Consider the following 21,640-nt stretch of genomic DNA (forward strand, 5'->3'; position numbering starts at 1 on the left):
AAAATAATGAGCAAGAAAATCTATAGTTTGCTACAAAATTAAGAGAAGACAAGTCCCATGACATGTTTTATCAGGAAAGAGTTAATTGTTAGCATTATAACCCCCATATCAAACCATATGTTTACGTATTTAATATCACTGAAAATGACCCAGTTCACACACAACATATCTTCAATTTCGTGTAATTATTAAACGACAGGGACCGTTATGGAAAACCAGGCAAAACACCAAAGTTCTGCATTTATATGAACATGAGTTGAACAATTAAAACAAAGTAAATGCTAATAAACGACTATAAAATAGAGAAGTGTGTAGACTAAATAACGGACAAAGAAATGACTGTACATTTAGTAGGGTGCTCTGTGTCATATATTGGCACCTTGATAGGGAATTTAAAATAGCTCATTTCCTAACGGTGAACAGAGAAGGTGTATCCCAGGCTGGGGGCTTGAAAGCCGCAGTATCACAGCCTCCTCCTGCTCCTCCCAACAACGGACTCCCCTCCTCAAACCCTCCCACATTTTTGTATGTTTGCACTGCGGATGACATCACGGCTTTAAATATATTCCCGTTGCTTCTTCCCACCAGTCCTCATCATCGCTCCTCAACCAGCAGCACCACAGCCTCGCGGTCCAACGATGTCTTTGTAGCTCAGCTAGCTTTGAACTTAGATAGCACCGATTAAATAAATTAAAAAAAAAAAAAAAAAAAACCCAACCGTATCTGTCGGACACCGCTTTGTTTAAACAGACTTTTCTTTGCTTCCAGCACCGGGCTCTCCTTGGGGGAGAAAAGGCGCCTAGTGGGGCTTCAGTGTGGGAAAAGGTGGGGTGGTGGAGCTAAGTCGGGCGTGGTAGCGAGAGAAGAAAAAAAAACTCATCTTTGTTAGAAAAAACTTCCAAAAAGTAGCAGCCACTATGTCGCTATCTGTACCGCAGAACGGAGTAAAGGCGGATAACGAGCCCGTTATCGAGCTGTTTGTGAAGGTAAGACCAGTCGCATGAGACAAGTTATATCATTTTAACCACACTTAAATATCAACCTACTGTAATTAAACAGCACTGTGATGATACACGCTTTATTTCTGCCTTGAAAAAGCAAAGTAACGTTAACAATAATGTTCGCTATTTCCATAAAGGAAGAGTAATATAGTTAGACCCACTAAAGCTAGCTGTAGTATTTAAACCTCGGTACTTTCTAAATGTAATACAAGCTTGAAGAACAATATTTCCAGACCTATTAAGTTTAATTTTTCCACTAGTTTAATATCCATAACCCGGTGCAGTGTCACAGGCAGGGCGGGTGCAGTTTTCCTCTCGTCGTGGGGAAAAGACGAGTCTGCCATGCTGAACACTGGCCGCTCATTTGTTAACAGAAGCTCAGCACTTGTGATCCGTAACAGCAGATTAAACACTTTATATTGAGTAACTATATCGCTGTAATTTCATGTTTAAGCTTGTAAGTTAATTGATACACTATATAGAAATAGAGTGATGGGAGTGTGTTCGAAGTGCTGAAAGTATTTCTATCCAGCCATGATGGATGCTGACCCAAAACATGAGTCAAATTGACTTTAAGTTTGGTGTTTGGGTCCCCTTGTCATCAAGTTTGGTGATGCTGTTGTGTTGTTTTCCCCCTACATTTATTTATTGTTTTATAAGACAGGATTATGAAATAGAAATGTATGCAGCCTGCATCTGTAATTGATGGTGGTCTTGACAGTTGCTGTTTAATGTCTGTTAATCTTGCTTTCAGCACAGTTCATCACGTTTTTATATGGTGATGTATCACAAGGCCTGATGGATGCTCCTCTTTTTACATATGATTCTATTTTCATGTTATATTATCTCCACAACTTCCCCCAAAACTGTTCATGCATTCATGACCACAACCATGATGATGGTGATGGTGGAGGTTTGTAAAGGCTGTTTTCCTTTCTTTAGCCTGTTGCTCTCCAAGGCGGGAAAATGGGAGAGGAACGAAAAAAGGGGAGGGGGACTGGTGTGTGGGGCTTGGACACAAGGGACTGGGGCAGTGGGGAGGGGGTACATGGGGTCCTGAATTGACTGAGAGTGGGATGTTTCTGACCAGAACAACAAATGTTTCATTATGGTAGTGATGGTGAACACTCTAAGCACTGAAAAGCATTTGTAAACGCTACAAATGAGAGAATTTGTTTATCTGCAGTTATCCTGTACATGGGTTATTCAGCTTCTATCACACATTTGTACCCTTTTACACCTGCTCACTGCCATGGAGTGTATCATACTGTCACCAGGGGCTTTTAAACGACCTTAAAGTTTGATACATTTAAGTTTCAAATTAGGATGACCTCCTATGAAATTCCATATAAAAACTCTCTCCTACTTGTATTGTTCCTGTTGACTCTTTTTAAAGAGGAGCCTTTTGTTGGGGTGGTGAGTGCAAAGCATTGATAGGCTGAGAAGAAGGCGCCTCAGTGGGGGCCAGAACATTTCTCTTAACTACCTCTCACAGCCTACAGGAGAGGTTACATCATCCCTGGGCCTGGAAGGTTTACACATGTGGCCAACTCTTCCCTCTCAGCCCCTCCCTCCTTGGACTGTGCAGCTTGTAGTGTGTCTTCCATTGTGTGTTTTCTCTCTCCCAGTGTGTCTGTGAGAAATGGCCTTTCATCCCTATCGTCTGGTCCAGCGTCTGACATGTCCATGTCTATTATTGATGCCGTTGTTCTTATTGTGGTACATTAAACACAGTCATGGGAGACAATGGCAGGCGCACAGGTTGCCATAGACGCACTGCCGCGAGCATGGCCTCTGGGAACAGCTGATAACAAACTGTGTGTGTAGTGTACCCTCCACACACACTCCAGTGTCAGATTCGTTAGGACACTGCCACATATCAAAGCTGACTAATTAAATTAGAGGACGTGCGTTTTTACTGTGTTCGTATAAACTGACCTGACGCAGCACTGCTAACAGTAGCTGACTTCCACTCCTGTTGTTTAGAGGGTATTTTGATGATCCTGCAAACTTGAAGTCCACCTGCAGTGTTTATAGCAACAGTTGTTCCATCACTATGAGAACACTTTACATTGTGCTCATCTTTGAGGGTGTGGAGGCGAAAGTCATGGTTGTCCTGTTTTTATTACCTCTCAGTTGCAAATGATATAATGACTTTGTAAGAGGGAGGATCGGTCTTTGACCTCATTACATATCGTTATGCACACACACTAGTAATCTATGCTGGTGGGTTGGTGAAGAGGGTGATTTCCCAGCATCTGTATGTCTACTCTGCTTGTTAGAATTGGGTGATGTGTTTAGGAAAAGTATGAAAAGGTCAGGATCCACACAAGTATGAAGAGTTATTGTTATGATGTCCTTCCCCTCCTCATCCAAGGAGCGTCCATCCCTTTTTCTATTGATTCCAGCTCTATCTTATTGAATCAGGCTGAGCTGAAGCTGGTCTTAGAGGAGATTCATTGTAGTTAAGGTGCATCATTCTCATGAAATCATTACAGCTTTGCTTATGTTTTCAGTCATTTTTGTCCACAACTTTAATTCAGGCACATATAGAGAGTAATTCTCCACCAGCGTATGACCTGACTGTATGAAAGTGTATAGAATATAGATGAGTCAAGAGAAACAGACGGGCTTTATCTCCCCTTGCGTGTGTCTCATGGCTGCTAGCGTGCCAAGGTCGGACTACCGCTCGCAAAGCCTCCTCTCGCTGCCTGCGCACTCCTGCCAGCAATGACAGCAGAGCCAGCAAACATCTTGGAGAAGTGCTTTTATGTCTGGGTGGCATAAGGCCTGTCTGTGTTTGTGTGTATGCCCTTCACAACAGTCCCATGGGAACCATGGAGATGGAAGGCCACAAACAAACCGAAGAGGTACCAACAAAGGCGCACTTCTGTAGGGATGAACAAGGTCGGTCCAAGTGTTCTGGACGAACTCCGAGTTATTTTCTTTCCCTGTAAACATGAGAAAATGTGCTTTTAAAACGTGTAAATCCAAGACATGATGACACTGTTGTTTCAAGTTCACTGAAGAGGCCTCAAGAAAAGCTGCTGATCTCGCATTGTGCTATCAACATGTGACAACCAGGCTTTAATGCCTTGTGATGTAATGTTTTATGGAAGCACAATGACCTTTTTCAGCAGTTATTGTGCTCCAGTCAATGCTGTTAAATTAAATTACATAGCAGCATATGACTTGTATAGTATATCATTTTTACTAGTGTGCAATTGATTGAACCTTTTTGTGGGAGTAATCTGGCAACACCAAACATAAAGCCTGCCTTTAGAGAAAGAAAGAAAGAAAGAAAGAAAAAGCCTCTTATTGTTTGTATGTTCCTTTCATCTTAACATTAGTTTCCCCATTGGGTGGTATTTTAGGTAATTGAGTGCTGCTTTTTCTTTTTTTTTTTTTTAAATGGAAAAATCAATATAGCATTTTATTTTTCCCAAGCACCATAGCAATGCTGCAGTCAGCATCATGAGCTAGGGGACAAAGATTAATGGCTTGTTACTGTTATAGAGTGTTGTTGTTTCTGCACTGCGATTTTTGCTTTTGCAGCACCTGGCCTGTCACTGATTCTTCAGTGTAGCTGTCCGGATGACTGGCTCTCTGGACACCAGCCTAATCGACCTGGCAATGTGTTATTACACCAATTCAGATGTCCATTTCAAGTACTCGTCAGGAGCGTATCGGCCAAATCATTGCAACTAAATATGTGACTAAATATGTCATGTGTGAAATCATGTTGTGCCAACATATCTAGAGGAGGAAAAGCTTACTTCAGTATATTAGAAAGAGGAAAAGATTGTCTCATTTGTGTTTGCCAACCAGGAAGCCAATGGCTAATGAGGCATTTCTCCTGTGAGCTCAATGACAGGAAGTGCGGCCAGCCTAGAACAACATAGATCTGAGACTTTGAGGGTTTGATCTACACGTAGACAAATGCCAGTGTATACATTGGTGTGTTTTTACTAGTTAACTAATATGGCTATACAGATTGCAGAAGGTAGAGTGCAGAGGGAAAATGAGCCTGTACCTCACCTTCAGTGTCAGCAGAGGTGTGTTTTTGACTCCTTAAATGAGGAGAATCTGCCTCCCTCGCTCCACATGTAACTCAATCAGTCTCAACATGATCCAGTCAGCTTGTGTTTCACGTGCTGTGGTCTTCATAGCAGAGCCTGCTGAAGTGTTTGTAACCCCAAGTGTGGTACCTGAACGTGGAGGATAGGATGACAGGCAGCTTCTTGACTCATCATCTCATCATTGTTGAACCTCAAGTGTCCCACATACCATTTCATCTCTGCAGAGGAAAGCATATGGAGCGCTCCTCTAGGTAATGTTGGTAACCCATCCATGACTCAACAGTGAAGACTATGATAAAGGCTGATTTAAAAACAGGAATTTACCTTTATCATATTCTGTATTGATATTGTGTCAAGTTCAACAGAAGTTTCTAGTAAAATATTTGCATATTGGTGTGATTGGTTACTTTAGTACGTGCTGTAATATGATCTATACCGTCTACATCCATGCAAACTCGAAGGCCTGTGCGTGAGTTGGTCCTCAAGTGCTTTACATGTTTGAGTTTGTTATGACGTGAAAAGTAAGGCGGCGTGTCCCAGACTGGCACCACCAGAGAGACATTGTATCTGCTTGGAATTACTGATGAGGCCAGTGTTTGTGTGGCCATGGTGCATGTGTATCTGGCCTGTGTGGTAATGGCATGCTGGCATTGTTTAGGTGCCAAAGAGTGGTTCACAGCTGTCTAAATTAGGGTTGGGTCAGTTTCTGGTTTTGCCCGTCCGGTCCGGTGTACAAGCTTAAACCGGTTTGATTTTTATATGGACCAACTGATTTTTATGTTTATGTTAGCCTTTATGAGATGTTCTGATAACCTTCGCTGATGTAGGGCTAGCACATGGACGAATCGATCGCAGATCTGTCTGTATAGACATGTCTACCCTGATTACAATATCCAATCAGCCTGGTTTTAGCCTTTTCAGAGCCACCTCAACCATAACCTGACCCGTAACCGCATTCATGGTTGTTACACAGAACCATCTGAGAAGTTATCCATGGAAACTGTTTGGAAAACAGTAGGCACTTTCAAAAAATACTTGGCAAGTGATTGGATGAACCACCTATCACCATCCTAACTTGTGAGATAGCTGGCTTCGCTACGCTGATTGGTCCATCTCACTGTTTTTTTTTAATATACTGTAGCAACAGAGCCCTTCCCAGCTGTTAACTAGCGGTTATGCTACCTGGCTAGCTAGCTAGTTTTGCCATATTAGAGAGATTTAGTTGTGGGTTACATCTGTTAGGTATATAACTGTTAGTAAGAAGGGTATGCAGTTAGTCGTCCCCTCTCAATACACTCTACACAGCGCTCTTTGCAGCGCTCATTATGTTCCACTTGGGAGCAGCTGACACCTAGAGGTAAAATTTGGTATTGCAGGTCTGGTATTTGGCTTACTATCAAACTGATTAGAATATTTTCGGCTAAACCCTTGTATGGATGAAACATTTGATCTGAAAGAATTGCTAAAAGCTTCATTTCGGTTCAAACTGATTGTGACCAACAGTGAAAAGTTGAATTTTTTTTAATTTGTTTTTTTAAGATACTTTTCAGTGGCCAGTTTTCTCATTTCCCAGGAAGATGTGGAGGAAAAACAGGGAAGTGTCTGGGGGTGTGTAAGTGTGATTGCATGAGTCTTCCCTAGTCACCAGTCTGGGGTCTATGAGTGTGTGTAAGTGGGTGGAGGGTAGGAGCAGCTGGTTGTTTGTGTTGGACGCTTGAAACAACAGTCAGAGCGAGGACCATTATTGGTTCATGCTGATCTCCCACATGGCTGTCTGTTTGTTTTTCCGTCAATTCAGGGCTGTATTACTCATCCCCAAACACTCTTCTCATGCCTCTAGAAAACCGAACTGTTTGTCTTATCTACTCTATGCTGAGACAAAATACAGCGGTTCTAAGATTATTGACTTAGCTTACATCATGGCTGTTGCACGGTTATGCAGTAACCCTCTTTTAGGTTCCGGCCTCCCAACTTTCCACTGAAGCTGACATTCTCATGTGCTCCAGCACACTAAGCCTGTGTCTGACTGGAAGTCTTGAGGTTTCCACTGAGTGATGTCAGCCTGAGTCAGAGCCACACCAAGGATGTGATGCGTTTCTATGCTACAGCAATATCTGACTCCTGTGTACACTCATCTCTCTGACTGTGGTCAGGCTTAGAGACCAGGCTGCAAGTACACACCCAGATCCAGTCATTCAGATATGGGGCTGCTTATTGAGACTAAATACTTTGTTGGTAAAGACAGAAATGTGCCTCTAGGTCAGATAATGAAAAACAAAGCCAACTTCTGAAGGGTGGATTCATCTTTCTTTCTTTCTTTATATTATAATTTTGCCAGTATTAGACTGTATTTAAGTTTGAGAAAGTAGTTGTGATGCTGATTGTGTTTAGGCAATTGTAGAAGCTTCTTTTGTTAAATGAAAGGGTTTTGCCAAAAGTAGAGGCACAAGAATTAGTAATTTAATGGACTGGTTGGTCAAAAAAAAACCTTGAAGTTACTTGAACTTACCTTAGACTAACTGAGATGAATGTTTATTCATCACATTTTCATAGACTTAACGATTAAGAGGGAAAATAATTACTCAACAATGAAAATAACTATTTGTTCAAACCCTAGCTTCAACTAAAGTACTGAAAAACATATCGCCTAGGCAACAGTCCAAACACTGAGATAACATATAATGTTAATTAATTTCCAGAGCTCTACTCAGACAACTCATCTTCAGCCAGGTTGCTTTTTACTGATGAAGTTTGAATCTAAAAGGACTCTTCCTGACTTATAAAAAAACTTTTCCTGTCTATTCACATGGACAGTTTTAAAACTCTTTAACCTCTGTCTTGGTATCTGCGCTGTAACCAACCCTGATCTCTAATCTCTGTTAGGAGTAGCATGTATGATAAAAGGTTTATTGGTCATAAACATAACTTATTATCCCACTCAACTTGCTTCAATGTAGCTGTCAGCTAAGGTAGCAGAAAGCTGACTAACCCTGTGTGAAACATCCAACTTTGAGTCCAAGTGCTACAGACCTGTCACAGTCCTTAACCTCAGCCCAGCCCCGCATACTTGTCCAGCAAACGGGGAGAGGCGTTGCCATGACGTTACCATGGCTGCCCACTCTCTCCAACGGACATTCCTGCTGTGTGTCAGAGCAGCAGCAGCAAGAGGAGGAGGAGGAGGAAAGCTGCGGAGCCCGTTGCATCGTCAGTTCCTTATTCGGTCAAAGAGTGGCTTGAACTCGCTGAGCAACCCACCCAATTTTAGAATATGAAGTGTGTCGGGGAGGGTGAAGGCACGGGCCGCCATGTTACTAAAATTAGGCTGTGAGCACAGACTGTGAGGGCTGTGCCCAGCCTGAACAGGACCCATTGTCTCTGACTGCTGGCTGATGTAACTGTGATCTCTCATCATCAGTCTTGGAGGGGGAAAAAAAATCTGTTTTTGATGATGATGATGATGATGATGATGATGATGATGATGATGATGATGATGATAAGAAAAAAAAAGTGCTTCAGATGAGTGGAAATGTCTGAGAAAGTGGGAGAAGCAGGAATAGTAAAAGAGGTTGAGTTGAACAGCTGGATGCTCATACAATGTTACAGGACCAGACTTATGAAGACCTGTTATACTGCTAACAGCATGTAGTGGTTACACGGCTAATTAATTAAGACCTAGCATCATCCTCATTAGCACTGAGATGTGTTAAGTTAGTCAGAGGCACATGAGTAAAGTCGGAGAGGAAGTGATATTTAGGTATGACCTAACCAGTGTTTCAGAAAAGACTGTTTTCAAAGACATGACTGTTCTTTCCCCCCTCACCGCCCCCCCTCGCTGACATCTCATTGTACTACTGCAGGGCTGTGATGTCCTGGACAACCAACTCCTAGATAACATCCGACTTCTGTATGACTCACACCCTCCAACAGGCAGCTGTGCGTGTTTGGCATTAAATAAACAAGCATGTGTTGACTCTCTCCATCTTCCCAGAGTCAGCTGTTCAGTGTCCAAGATGTTACTATAGCAGCTTCACGTTGTCCGTACAAGATGGCGCGCGCGAGGTGCGAGTCATTTTCGACACAAAAGACAAAACTAGAAAGTTTATACACAAACTGCAACTGTTTAGTGTTATATTTGGAACAGAATGGCTGTCTTACTTCTTGGAAAATGTGCGTCTTTCTCAGCCGGTGTGCCTTTTGCCTTGTAAGGGCTTGTTCTGAAAAATAATTTTAGTGCCTCGCTCGGGTGTTTTTTATTGGAGTGGGTTTTTTTTGTTTTTTTCCCCCCTCACTGGTTAGTGACGTGCTTGAAACTCTACAAACAAAAAGTGCTTTGTGTTGTTGCTGTATAGAAGTTTGTCCAGAAGCTCTTTTTTTCTGAATGTCAAACTATATACTGGCACTGGAGAAAGCATTTGTAGAGGTGGAGGAGGACAATGTTTGGAGTCCTTTTTTTTGTTTTGGGTCACGCAGGCTTCAAATACGATTCATGGCTTCGCTGAGATCACTCTCCAAGCTAATTAATGATTCAGGTGCTACTTTTAAATGTTATTTAGACACAATTATTACTGTCTTGAGGCCACACAGTGACAGTGTGTAGGTCGGCCCTTCCTTTTAACAGCGCAGCGGTTTATATGTCGCGGGCAGCGGAAATGCAGCTCCACCAGCATCATCACTTAAACTAAACAAAGCGCCCTCTTCGGCGGGAGTAACAGGACATTTCTGGAATAGTCCCCCCCACCCCCTCCGTCTCCACAGAGGGGCCCAGCACAAGGGGAGAGGGATAGAGGGAGGAGGAGGAAGAAAAGAGCAGCATGCCAAACAGAATGCAGCCTCTTAAAGCTTGCTATCTTTTTCTTCCTCCCGCTTAAAGCATTTATTACGGCTTTCTCTCCCTCTCACGCCGGTTAGCGCTACCCACGATCCCAAATTTCCTCCCTATTTCCTATAATATCTCTCTGTCTCTCTGTCTGCATCAGATCCCTGCTATCAGTGTCTTTTGGCAGAGAGCTGCAGTCTGCTGTGCTGCAGACTCCAGAGGGTAGGCGCCCTGCCACGACTCAGAGAGCAGGCCGAGAGAGAGAGAGAAAGAGGAGTGTGAAATGTCTTTCTCAGCTGCTGTGGCCTTCTTTTTTGGCCACTTGAGGCTCAGATCTTAAATGAACTCAGCTTGAAAGTGGCTTGCTGTGCTGAAATACAGTAAAAACCTTCTCTTTTAAAAAAAAAAATTGCAAATCACACTGCGTCTTGTGGTTTTGCATTTTTTATCCCTTCAAAAAGAGAGCTCACTTGAGACGGTTTACCTGTGAATTGGTAATCCCTCTCTACACTGTGTGCTCCGCTTTCCATGTCATATGTGTCTGGCCATCGCCATGGGAACAGTCGCCACGCTGCATTTGCCACCCCTTGATCCAAGAACTGAATGGTTCTCTGTAGGTGTAGCGCTGTGGGTGGAAAATGGAGTAATCATGTCTTTAAGGATCAGCTAATGCCAGTCCAGTGACGGCTATGAACTATGATACCCCCCCAAGACTTCATGCCCCAGAGCTTTATTTTGGAATTGAATCATGTAAGATGGGAAAGGGACTTTCATTTGCCCAACAAAGGCAGTGATCTAATCCAAGCTTCTTCAGATATTGAATTCAGAGGGAAGGGGGCAGGGGGAGAGAGGACAGTGGTGGTACAATGGAAGCCAGCAGGCAAATCAAACAGAGCCATCCCACTGGGCGTCACACAGAGGACAACAGCAGCCAGCCAGTCCACACCAGCAAGGAGCTGCTGGACAGACCAGACAAAGTTTTCTATTGAGGACATTTTAGAACCTGCATCCCTGACACCCAAACATTTCAATGCAGCAGGGTCTTTTTTCCAAGTTAAAGCTGATTCTTATTTTTACTCAATGTTGCATCTCAATGAGCATCCAGCTGTTCATCTCAACCTCTTCCTCTTTTATTATTCCTGCTTCTCTTTGCAAATCTGTCAGCAACTTTAAGCAGGATATATGAAAACACTGTGATTTTCAGTGTCCGTTTGCATCGCACATGTAGACACGCCTTACATATCGCCTCCCCCAGCAGCTGCCAGAAAGAGCGAGAAGGGTCGGGGGGGCTGACGCAGAGGCGAGCAGCAAAGCCGCAGTGAATGAGGAGCGGCACACAAGAGGCGGACAAAAAAAAAAAAAGACGGTATTCAGCTGTTTCTCAGAGGGCCCTGCTACAGTATCGCGCTGAATGAAGAGGTGCATTCCACAGCACAAGATACTTGAATGACCTCCGTGCTTCGTCCTTGTGAATAGATGAATACGCTGCATTCTGAGGTTTTGTTTTGGCCTCGCCTCTCCTGGAGAATGGCATTCCTTAACATGCATTTAAGCAGCTTCTCAAACTGCACCAAGTGTGTGATTTCTTTTTTTTTTTAAGGTTGCGATGCACTGCTGCTTTCAAATATTTAAGAAGGTAAATCAAGATGACATTCAGGCAAAGCTCTATGAATATAAAGGAGTTAATGAGAACAATTAGGCTCTCAATTTTGCTTTAATTGACATTAAATGGGTTGTCTTGCAGGGGGACACAACTGCGCTCCTCTCAGCACAGCAGATTTCATTAAGATAGCATGCAAAGCTCAGTTAATCAAATGAAATGTTAATTCTGCCCTCTGATTTAGACTCCAAACCGCATTTGTCCTCTGCTACACCCTCCTCACACAAAGCGAGGGATCATTTAGAGGTTTGGAGAGAGAAGAGGGGAGGGCAAATGGACAAAGGGATGGATGGTTGTTAGGAAGGGGAGGAGATATCTCTGACAGTTTGCGGCACCCTCCCAGAGATGCACTGTTTACTGCTGAGAGTGTGGCACAGATCACTTCCATTGTTGGGGTGATGAGAGTGTATCGCCCAAAAAAACATGTTATTGTTGTTGTGCCTTTGGTGCTGAAAGATGAGCGTTTGTTATTAATTTAAAGGGCGTGCGCCACGTTCATTGATCTCATCGCCGCCTCTGCCGCCGCTCAGTCTTGTGATTGTGCAGTCAACCTAAAGAGGAAACAAGAGGCCACCCCCCCCCCCCCCCCCCCCCCGCTCATCTTAATCACCTCAGGAGTTTCCTCTTACCACTTAAACAGCAGTCCTACAGATTAATGGAGGGGAAGTGTGCCGGAGCGTTTAAGAGGAGGGGGGTCAGCCCTCTACTCTTACCCTTGTCCTAGAGTATTTCGAAGGCAGTCCTGTAATGTGTGTGAAAGAGTCGTTGTCTGAAGCAGGCTCTCGCTGTGGGTGAGAGCAATGAAAATGCCCCGGGCAGTAAAGGTTGTGCAACAAAGATGGGATCTATCAAGATTATTGGGGCCTTTTTTCCCCCGTCTCTCCCTCAATTATGATCCTCAAGTGGTCGAAACCTAATGCATCTTTTTTGTTTTTTTTGCAGTAATGACTCTGGGAAGTTCCCCTCTTTAGCTTAATGTCTCCTTTACTTAGGAAGGAATAAAAACATTGCTGATACTCTTTTTCTAACTGGCTATGTGTGTGTCTTTATTTTAAGGCGGGAAGTGATGGCGAGAGCATTGGGAACTGCCCCTTCTCCCAGAGGCTGTTCATGATCCTTTGGCTTAAAGGAGTCGTCTTCAATGTCACCACAGTGGACCTTAAGAGGTGAGTCCTGCTCCCTGTCCCCCCGTCTGTCTGTCGTTCTGTCCTTTTGTCAGCGGTTACTCCATCATTTAAAAAAACAAACAGAATCTACCTAATTTTCCTCCTCCTTTTTGATAGCCACCTACTGCTTTCCTGGGCGTTTCCTCACAGGCGTTTAGGCGGCTTTGTAACGCTTTGATTCAACCCCACCTCTAACACGCTCGCTGCTTCTCCAGCTGCTTATTTGGTTTTCCCATGACCCTTTCCCAGGCTGGAGAAAATCAGAGAAAAAACAAACACACTGGACTCTGGAGAGGCTATTTAAGGTTCTTCTGCTCCGCACACTTCCTGTCTAGATTTTTTAGGTGGGCAACATGTTATTTTTCGCCACTTAAGTCAGAAAACGACAATCCTCTGCAATTTCGACCTAGATTTTCATTTATCATCCCGGCTGCAATGAGGACGCGTACAGATTCCAGCAGCAGAAGCTCTTTAACTAAACCCACTGATGTTGCTGCCTGTATGATTCATCTAAATGCTCCCCTAAATGTTTTTTTTTTCCACTCGTGGAAGCCAGCACAGGCAAGTGCCAGATTATTTTCAGCCACACTCACATGGACTACTGGTTTCTATGGTCTTTCTTCATCATGTGTCTTTTGACTCAGAGACGCAGGACTCCTGAGCGCCATTCATCCACCTGGCAGCCTGGTCTGTCTCCTCTTCTTGGATGTGTAGACCACTGCTCACTGACAGAATACAAACAGACAATTGTCTCTTTTTACACATAACCCACTTTCCTGTTTCTTTTAAGCTGTATTTCTGACTAGTAATTTGGTTTGAATTTGGTTTTCATGCATGCCCGCACATTCGAGTGCATACGTTTGGGGTATATTTGCATATATTTCCCTGGCATACACTGACAGAGGCAGCATAACATAAAACAGAGCTTCATGATATCCTGTAAAAGCCAATGGAGGATGTCCGCCTACTTAGCAGTGTCTGTTTACCCCTCACTCCTCTAACAAGCCTTTTGTTCAACTTGGAGTGACTACTTAGCACTCCGTTTTTTTCTCAAAGGAAGACTGATTCAGGCTTTTCCGTGCTGCCTGTAATCTTGAGTCAACAGAAAATGGACAGTATGTTGAATAAGAAGGCGTGTGTTTGCTGTATTTATGGCTCTTTTTTATTGTAGTATTTAAATAGAAGGACAAGTGGGAGGAAATGAATGTCACATGTCTCGTGAAATCTTCCCTGAGTTTACATCTTTTCTTGGGTCAAGGCTATCTTGTCAATATTTGTGTCTGCCATGAAAATCTGTAAAATCTTAAAGGCAGCTTCTGACCCGTTCCTCACTCACATCATTGGGTGAGGGTGCCACTTCCCCTTCGCATGCCAAAGATTTGAGGTCATTTCCCATTTGATTTTCTTTTTAATTTGTGCCCTTAGATGGCTTGTCCCAAAACTCAGCCACCACTGTGAACATGGTCACAATAAAAAGCTCACTGTAAATGAATGTTACGTTAAATCAACAGGATTCACACAGTCTGCTGGCTTACACCAAGCTATTACTCAGTGCTTTGTTATATTGTTTGATACTAAAGCGATTTAAGCGTCAGGGTTCTGTTGGTTTCACAAGTATTCACACTAATCATTTAACACATGCTCAGTTTTGTTTATGTGTATCAGTGTCATCTGCTGCCCAGAGACATCTGGTACAAAATGTGCTGGTTTAAAAGCTGCAGAGAGATAGAGAGAGAGACAGATAGAGAGAGAGTGAAAGAGAGAGACATAAACACACTCATGGAGACAGTCTAGTTGTGAGAGAGAAAGAGAGCGAGAGATGGCTGGATGGCTCTAGAAAAAGTGTTTTTAAAGTGATGCAGGCTATCATAGAACCACAGCTCTCTCCCAACTATATATATATATATATATATATATATATATATATATATATATATATATATATATATATATATATATATATATATATATAACTAAATGTAGCTTTTACAACAAACAGTCATGTTAGCTCAGCAACTGTACATTGTAAAAGTAAATAAACATTTGCATAGTTTGCTGAATTGCCTCTTGTTTAACACCCCCCCCCCCCCCCCCCCCCCAATCCGTGTCTTGCAGGAAGCCTGCAGATCTTCAGAATCTGGCCCCAGGCACGCACCCGCCCTTTATCACCTTCAACGGCGAGGTCAAAACCGACGTCAATAAGATCGAGGAGTTCCTTGAGGATATTCTCTGCCCACCCAAGTGAGTACTTTCTCATCTCGGTGGTAACAGCTCGCTATGCCTGAACTCTGAACACACCACACTGCTGTCATGAACACACTGTGCTGGCTTTTTAACACACCGTTAGCATGTGATGAAGGGGAGAAGTTATAGCTGGATTTAAATGTAGAGAAATGTTTTACTCCGTTAAGTATAAGAGTGATGATACTGTCCTTTTAATGCTCACTGAGTTCACCAGCTTGAAAGTCCATTCCTTTTTACTGAATACATGTCACAAATAGAGTACCAGTCAAAAGTTTGGACACACTTCCTCATTCATGTGAATGGGAAGGTGTGTCCACACCTTTGACTGGTACTGTATGTACTCACATTGGTGTACATTACATGTACATTATATTGGCTTACATCATGGTGCATTTTCTGGACTATTTTCAGTGGTGGATTAATACACATTTGGTGGTCTAGTGAATATTTTCCACAACACAACAATGTATGTGGGATTGACTCAAGATAAACTAGAATACACATGTTCATGGTCATTTCTAGACCTTTTTGGTTACACAGATTTTATAAGTGTTTTCTCGCATGTGACTTGTATGCAGGTTCATCAAGCTTGGTGCAAGACACCCTGAGTCAAACACAGCTGGTATGGACATCTTTGCCAAATTTTCAGCCTTTATCAAGAACTCAAAACCTGATGCAAATGAAGGTAAGTTACCTGTACTATCTGTAAAACACACACACAAACGCAGAGTAAGGTCTGCTGGTTAAGATCGGGGATCCAGGGACCTTCCAATTGTGCAGGGAGATTTCTGTGGTCGCTAGGCGACAGTGGTAGCCCTGCCCTGATTGGTCGATTATGACCTGACTCTCAGAAACACAGAGCTTTTGTTCTGCTGCCTCCTCCTGTCCTCATGCTCTCTGCCTCACCTGGTGCGGCACTGAAAAACCACACAGCAGCTGTCCTGAAAATGAACCAGCGCTTACAATCTCATCCTTCCTGACCCTCGATTTGTGCACCCCAGACACTGTCAAAGAAATGCACTATCACAAACACAACAGATTAGATTATTGGAATAATGTGGAAAAATATGCAATCTATTGTCTCAGAGACTCTGTTGCATCCTGGGTGAGACATTTTTTGGAAGGATGTTTATAATACTCACCAAATACCAAGATTTTCTGTCATGTTGTAGTTGGCTGTTCTCCACTCTGGGAAAATATTGAACCATGGTGAGCTGGATCTGAAAGCCAAGGCTGTGTAAACACAGTTTGAGGCTGAATCTCATGGTTCAATGATAAGTGCTCTCTAAAGTAGTCTAGTCTACTGTTGATGCACGTAACTACATTCATATCATATTTGTCCAACAATAGAACGTACTGCCTATGAATAACCTATAGGTGGATGAATAGATATAGGCTGAGGAGAAAATAGAACACCTGTGCAATCACATGCAATCCATTGAAATGAGGAGGGGGACATTATGTGTGTCTTACAATACAATATAGGTTTCCCCAAAGATGGTATTTGTTCCTGGGCTATTATTTTAAATAGCTCCTGTAGTAGATTGTGTTAGTTTGTGTTCATGAATTCATAATTATCCATGCACACAAAGGACTCGTCTCTTGATGAAATGCTGCCCTCATGTGGTGGATGAATATATGACAGCTGTGGTAGAGAAACCTCCAGAAATGTGAGGAGAAAAAAAAGAAAAGGAGAAAAAAAAGTAGATTATTTGCTCATACTGAAAACATAAAGAACTAAAACTTTTAGTTTTTAATGTTTTAACAACATTTCTTGTTGGTCTCATTGCAGCTCTGGAGCGTGGGCTGCTGAAAACGCTGCAGAAGCTGGATGAGTATCTGCGTTCACCACTGCCCGACGAGATTGACCACAACAGCATCGAGGACGTCAAGGTTTCCAACCGCAAGTTCTTGGACGGAGAGGAAATGACTCTGGCCGACTGCAACCTGCTGCCCAAGCTGCACATAGTCAAAGTGAGTATGGAGTCACATTTTAAAAATGGTTAAACTTAACAAGGCGAACCATTTTGATAATATATTTAGGAACTTAATAGAGTTTGTGTTGTATTTTAATGACTACTGTTTTAATATGACACTTAACACCTGATATAAATGAGCATTTCTTTTGTATTATTGGTTTTATATTAGTATTCCAGTGATATAGTCTGATTTTGTTTAACATTCACTAAAGTAAACCATTGTTCCCATAAGCCACATTTTCTGACTAACACTGTAAGCTGCAACTTATAATTATTTCCATTATTGATTAATCTGCCATCTATATATTATTAGGTCCTTATAATTTGTACTACCCATCACACTTACCTACAGCTAAAGTTGATGTCTTTACGTATCTTGTTTTGTCCAACAGACAATCTAAAACTCAAAAGTACTCAGTTTACAGACACAGAAGGAAAAGAAAAGCAGCTTTTAGCAGAAGCTGGAGTGAATTTGTGGCACGTTTTCCATATAAATAATTGACCTTAATAAAAATCAACTGTCAAAATTGGACTAAGCAATGGACAAGTTGTGCTTTTTCAGCTCTACAACAGCCATGCCTTGTGCCACTAAACACTGCCCCTTTGTGCTGAGTATAGTTTACTGAGTATAGTTTGAGGGCTCATGATGAAAAAATGCAGTAAGGGGGCTGGTATCATTCTGAAACCTTAAAATGAATAGAAACATTGAAATGTTGCATATACATAGTGAAATCAAGAAGAAAAAAAAATCCCGGCTTTATAATTAGTTTGCCCTTTTTTTAATGATTAATTGTTTACTTTAGTAAAAAGTAACTTCTGTTATTGGTTAAGGGTCATTAACTTCTTAAGAGGTGTAATTTAATGAGAAGCAGTTTTGGTTGGATTAGATTAATCCTGCACTAATGCAAAGATTTAACAAGTAGTACCACAGTGTTTCACAAAGGTTTAGTACAAAATAATCTTCTTTACTGGTGAGCTCGTAATATAAGTCACAGCCCAGTTGTTGAAGCCTGCAGCTCATGATTTATGATTTCCTCCAGGTGGTGGCCAAGAAGTACAGAGGCTTCGACATCCCCAAAGAGATGACGGCCATTTGGAAGTATCTGAACAACGCTTACACACGTGAAGAGTTCACCAACACCTGCCCCAGCGACAAAGAGATCGAGATCGCCTACGCAGACGTGGCCAAGAGGCTGGTCAAATAAGCTCCTCTGTCCCGATCTCCTCCCATCCCTCACAACACATCCCCCCCTTCACCTACCCCTCAAACACACACACATATCCCAACCCCTCCTCTCCCCAGCACCGGGACTGAAGTGCTCATTCACGAGAAAGAAAAACTCTGGACATCTTTTCCTTCTCTTCTACCCCCAGCGCATGAACCCTCCTCAATCTTTTTTTTTTTTTTTCCTCCTTCTCCGATTACGTGAAGATCTCATTTAGTTGATTCAGCAGAGGTCACTATTGTTCCATCTTTCAAGCATTAATTGCTTTTCTATTTCATTTGCCGATGAATGTTGCAAGGTGTTTTTTGAGATGCAGAGGCGACAGAGAAGCAAGCCAGCCAACATGTATCAGTGCTTATCAGGGTCGGGAGCCAAACTCCCCGATAAGTGACCTTCAAGCTGACCTTCTCTGTGTATGCAGGGGGAAAAGGTTCCAAGCTGTTGTTGATTTCCTGTTTGTCTGTTTAATATTGAAATTGCTCTTCTTTCTAGGATCGCTATAAAAAAAGAAAAGAACACTGAGAAGCAGTTTTTTTTCTGTCTTTTGGCTTTTATTAAGAAGCGTGTAAACAGTGTTGAAGCTTCAGTGTTTCTGGCTCAAGTATTAGACAGGTTTAAGTAGAATCTGAAGCTAACCCAAAACCTGACTGGTTAACATATCAAGTGAGAGATGCTTTATTTTAATGTCGAGCTTGTTTAAAGTAAGTCAGCGTAATCGTTAACTGCAGGTAAAGCTACCTGGCGTCCACTCTGATTTCTTTACTGCCTCAAATGGGGCAACACTCTTGTAGCTCAAACTCAGTAGAATTGTAGGAAATGATCTGTACGGGCTGCAGAAGTATCAACTCAGGAACAATATAACCTGAGCTCTAAGAAATATTCATCCATATGTAGCTCACACACCTGTTCAAGGATGTACAGATGCCCATGATAGCCTTTTTTTAAATTTTTTTTATTAGTCACCACATTGCCATAGAAAATGTCCAAATCTGATTAGCACAGAAAAGTGAGCCGACTCCTCTCTTGTGAAGCATGAAGGAAGTCCACGCTTACATCTTGCTGACAGTAGCAGTAGTTTCGATTACACACTGCGAACCAAATAAAAAGGGGCACATTATTCTGGTCTCACTGTGGATAGGATGACTCTGACTGTGTAAACTAGTAAAGTACATTAAAAAAGAAACCTCACACTGTTTCTCCATAGAATACAGATTGAAGGACTGAAATGTGCGTTCAGGCACCAGTAAAGACGACACTAAAGATATTTATGACAAAACAAATGGAGGAGAGTAGCAAAGGTCGAATTCCACATCATCGTCAGCATATAGATTGATCCTCAATGTAGTGAATGTATGTTACGATACAGTAGCTCCAAAAGTGCTTTAGTGCGGACAAAGCAGAACCTGTTTTTGTTTTCTCCCATCTGCCATGTTTTTCCGGACACTTTGTTATGAGACGAATTTGATAAAGAAAAAAAGAAAAAAAAGGAATTGTACATATTTGTTTTGCTCAGAATTCATTGTGTAAATTTTATACATGTCATCAGATTTTTGAGGAAATCGGGGCTGTTCTTTGCCTGCTTGGATTTTGAATTTTTTAGATTGAAGCATTTCCTGTTTGCCTTACCTTGTTTTCTCTCTGCGGATTTTTTGCAGGAAGGTTTTTTTGTTTTTTTTTCAACGATTATTTCATTACAACATGAGTTACGTTGTACGAAGAAAATATCCAGGCTATGTCATGGCTTTTTTTTTTTTTTTTAACAATATTGACCGAAATGAAATAAACTTCTTATTGGCACTTGTGTTTTTGTTTTAAACTTGTGGTTTTATTACATACTTGTCAGATTTACCGTATGTGAGGTTGTCTTTCATTTGCTGTTCAGATCTGGTTTTACTGTCTCATACCAGTCTGATCAAGTCACCCTTTGAAATGACAAAAGATCAGTTACAGACCTACATTCCAGGAAGTGTAATGACTATTAGCATCATATGTGCCATCTCTGAATGGATATTGGCAGTGTAGCTTATTGTTAAACATGTTAGCCTTTTATTAACTATCTTCCTGGCAGTTGATCTTGAATGTTCATTCTAGCAGTTGCTACAACAAGAAAATCTCAACACAAGAGCCAAGTTACTTGTTTCTCAAGCTTTCAATCATTTCTCTGTGACAACTGAGCAACTCTCCATGGAGGAAATCTGCTGGATGTGGTTGAAAGCTTGGGAAACAAGTTGGAGGTTAGGGTAGGTTGGACCTTTTTTAAAAATTTGAAATGTATTCATGTAAGAAAAGCTCAAATTGATAGCCTGCATAGAAACCAATCCAAGGTTGATAGCAATATACCTTACTGCAAAGATCTCCTTCACACATGTATAGAATATAAACAATATAAATAATTCATTTCTGATATGGTTTTTCTGCAAAAACAATCCTTTTAAATGTTATCTTCTTCTTCTCCCTCATTAAACAAATCTGGATTCCTTAAATATACTATTGTTCCTTTCAAAAGTTAAACTGCTGGATGGAAATGATAAATCTCAGTGTGTGCAAAGGAGACTTCAAATTTCCACATCAACCTTGTGTAGGTTGCATATTGAAGTAGGATTAACTTCCAATCTAGTTATGATGTCATAAATCATGCTCGTATGTGCACACCTTAATCTCTTTATTTAAAGTGAGATTTAAAGATTTGAAGTGAGCACAGAGAAACCTTTCCCCCAGACAGATGGTAAATGGACTGCATTTATATAGCACCAGTCAAGGCACTTTACAATACCTGTAAACATTCGCCCATTCACACACTGATGGCAGAGGGAGCCAACCTGCTCATCGAGATCAAATCTAATGCACATTTAATGCTATTGGGCGCAATTTGGAGTTCACTATCTTGCTCAAGGACACTTCTTCATGCTGTCTGCAGGAGCCAGGGATCAAACTGCTGATCCTCCAATTACCTCCTGAGCTACAGCGTCCAATGAATGCAAAAACAACCTTCTATCATCGAACTCTGCACATACATTATCCAACTACAGTAACAAGGAGAGAACAGCATTTATTGAGTGGAGGGAGACTTCAGGTCCATTTTAAGTCATCTAAAAATAAATATAATTTCCATCAGATGTTTTCCACAAAAAAAATCAATTTCACTCAAAAGTCCATTCTCAGTATATGTGTTCAAGTTTCTACATCACACTTGTGTAAACTGCATTACTAGGTGTAAAGTCACAAAAGCATGACTATATTATGAACATTTCCTCAATCATAATTTAAAAGGTCTTTTTAGTTTTTAAAAACAAATCTGTGTCACTTGTGAGAGGGGAAATTCATATTTGGGACATTTCCACCTGCATTGTAAACACAGCCTTAGGACTCCACCCTGGAGCCTGGGGGAATTTGAGGGGCTTTTATGAGTAAAATCACAAACAGTCACATGTCCCTGTTTTTTCACTCTTAGAGGGTAACTGGATTTAGG

General features: G+C 41.8%; 1 protein-coding gene across 1 annotated transcript; it reads left to right on the top strand.

Moving 5' to 3' along the window:
- The first annotated feature begins 604 nt into the window (after window positions 1–604).
- On the top strand, window positions 605–19,974 carry clic4 (chloride intracellular channel 4). Its single transcript, XM_053335353.1, has 6 exons — window positions 605–986; window positions 12,613–12,722; window positions 14,838–14,963; window positions 15,545–15,651; window positions 16,759–16,940; window positions 17,986–19,974. Exons 1-6 carry the CDS (start codon window positions 918–920, stop codon window positions 18,148–18,150), a joined length of 759 nt encoding a protein of 252 aa, XP_053191328.1. The 5' UTR covers window positions 605–917; the 3' UTR covers window positions 18,151–19,974.
- Window positions 19,975–21,640: the final 1,666 nt, after the last annotated feature.

The sequence above is a fragment of the Scomber japonicus genome, chromosome 16, assembly GCF_027409825.1.
Source record: "Scomber japonicus isolate fScoJap1 chromosome 16, fScoJap1.pri, whole genome shotgun sequence".
In the NCBI taxonomy this organism is placed as follows: Eukaryota; Metazoa; Chordata; class Actinopteri; order Scombriformes; family Scombridae; genus Scomber; species Scomber japonicus.

Bases quoted from the DNA above. Each gene is read 5' to 3' on its own strand.
- clic4 (XM_053335353.1), top strand. From the start codon at position 918: ATGTCGCTATCTGTACCGCAGAACGGAGTAAAGGCGGATAACGAGCCC. The intron at 14,964-15,544 runs GTGAGTACTTTC...ACTTGTATGCAG, and splicing joins GATATTCTCTGCCCACCCAA to GTTCATCAAGCTTGGTGCAA. The intron at 16,941-17,985 runs GTGAGTATGGAG...GATTTCCTCCAG, and splicing joins CCAAGCTGCACATAGTCAAA to GTGGTGGCCAAGAAGTACAG.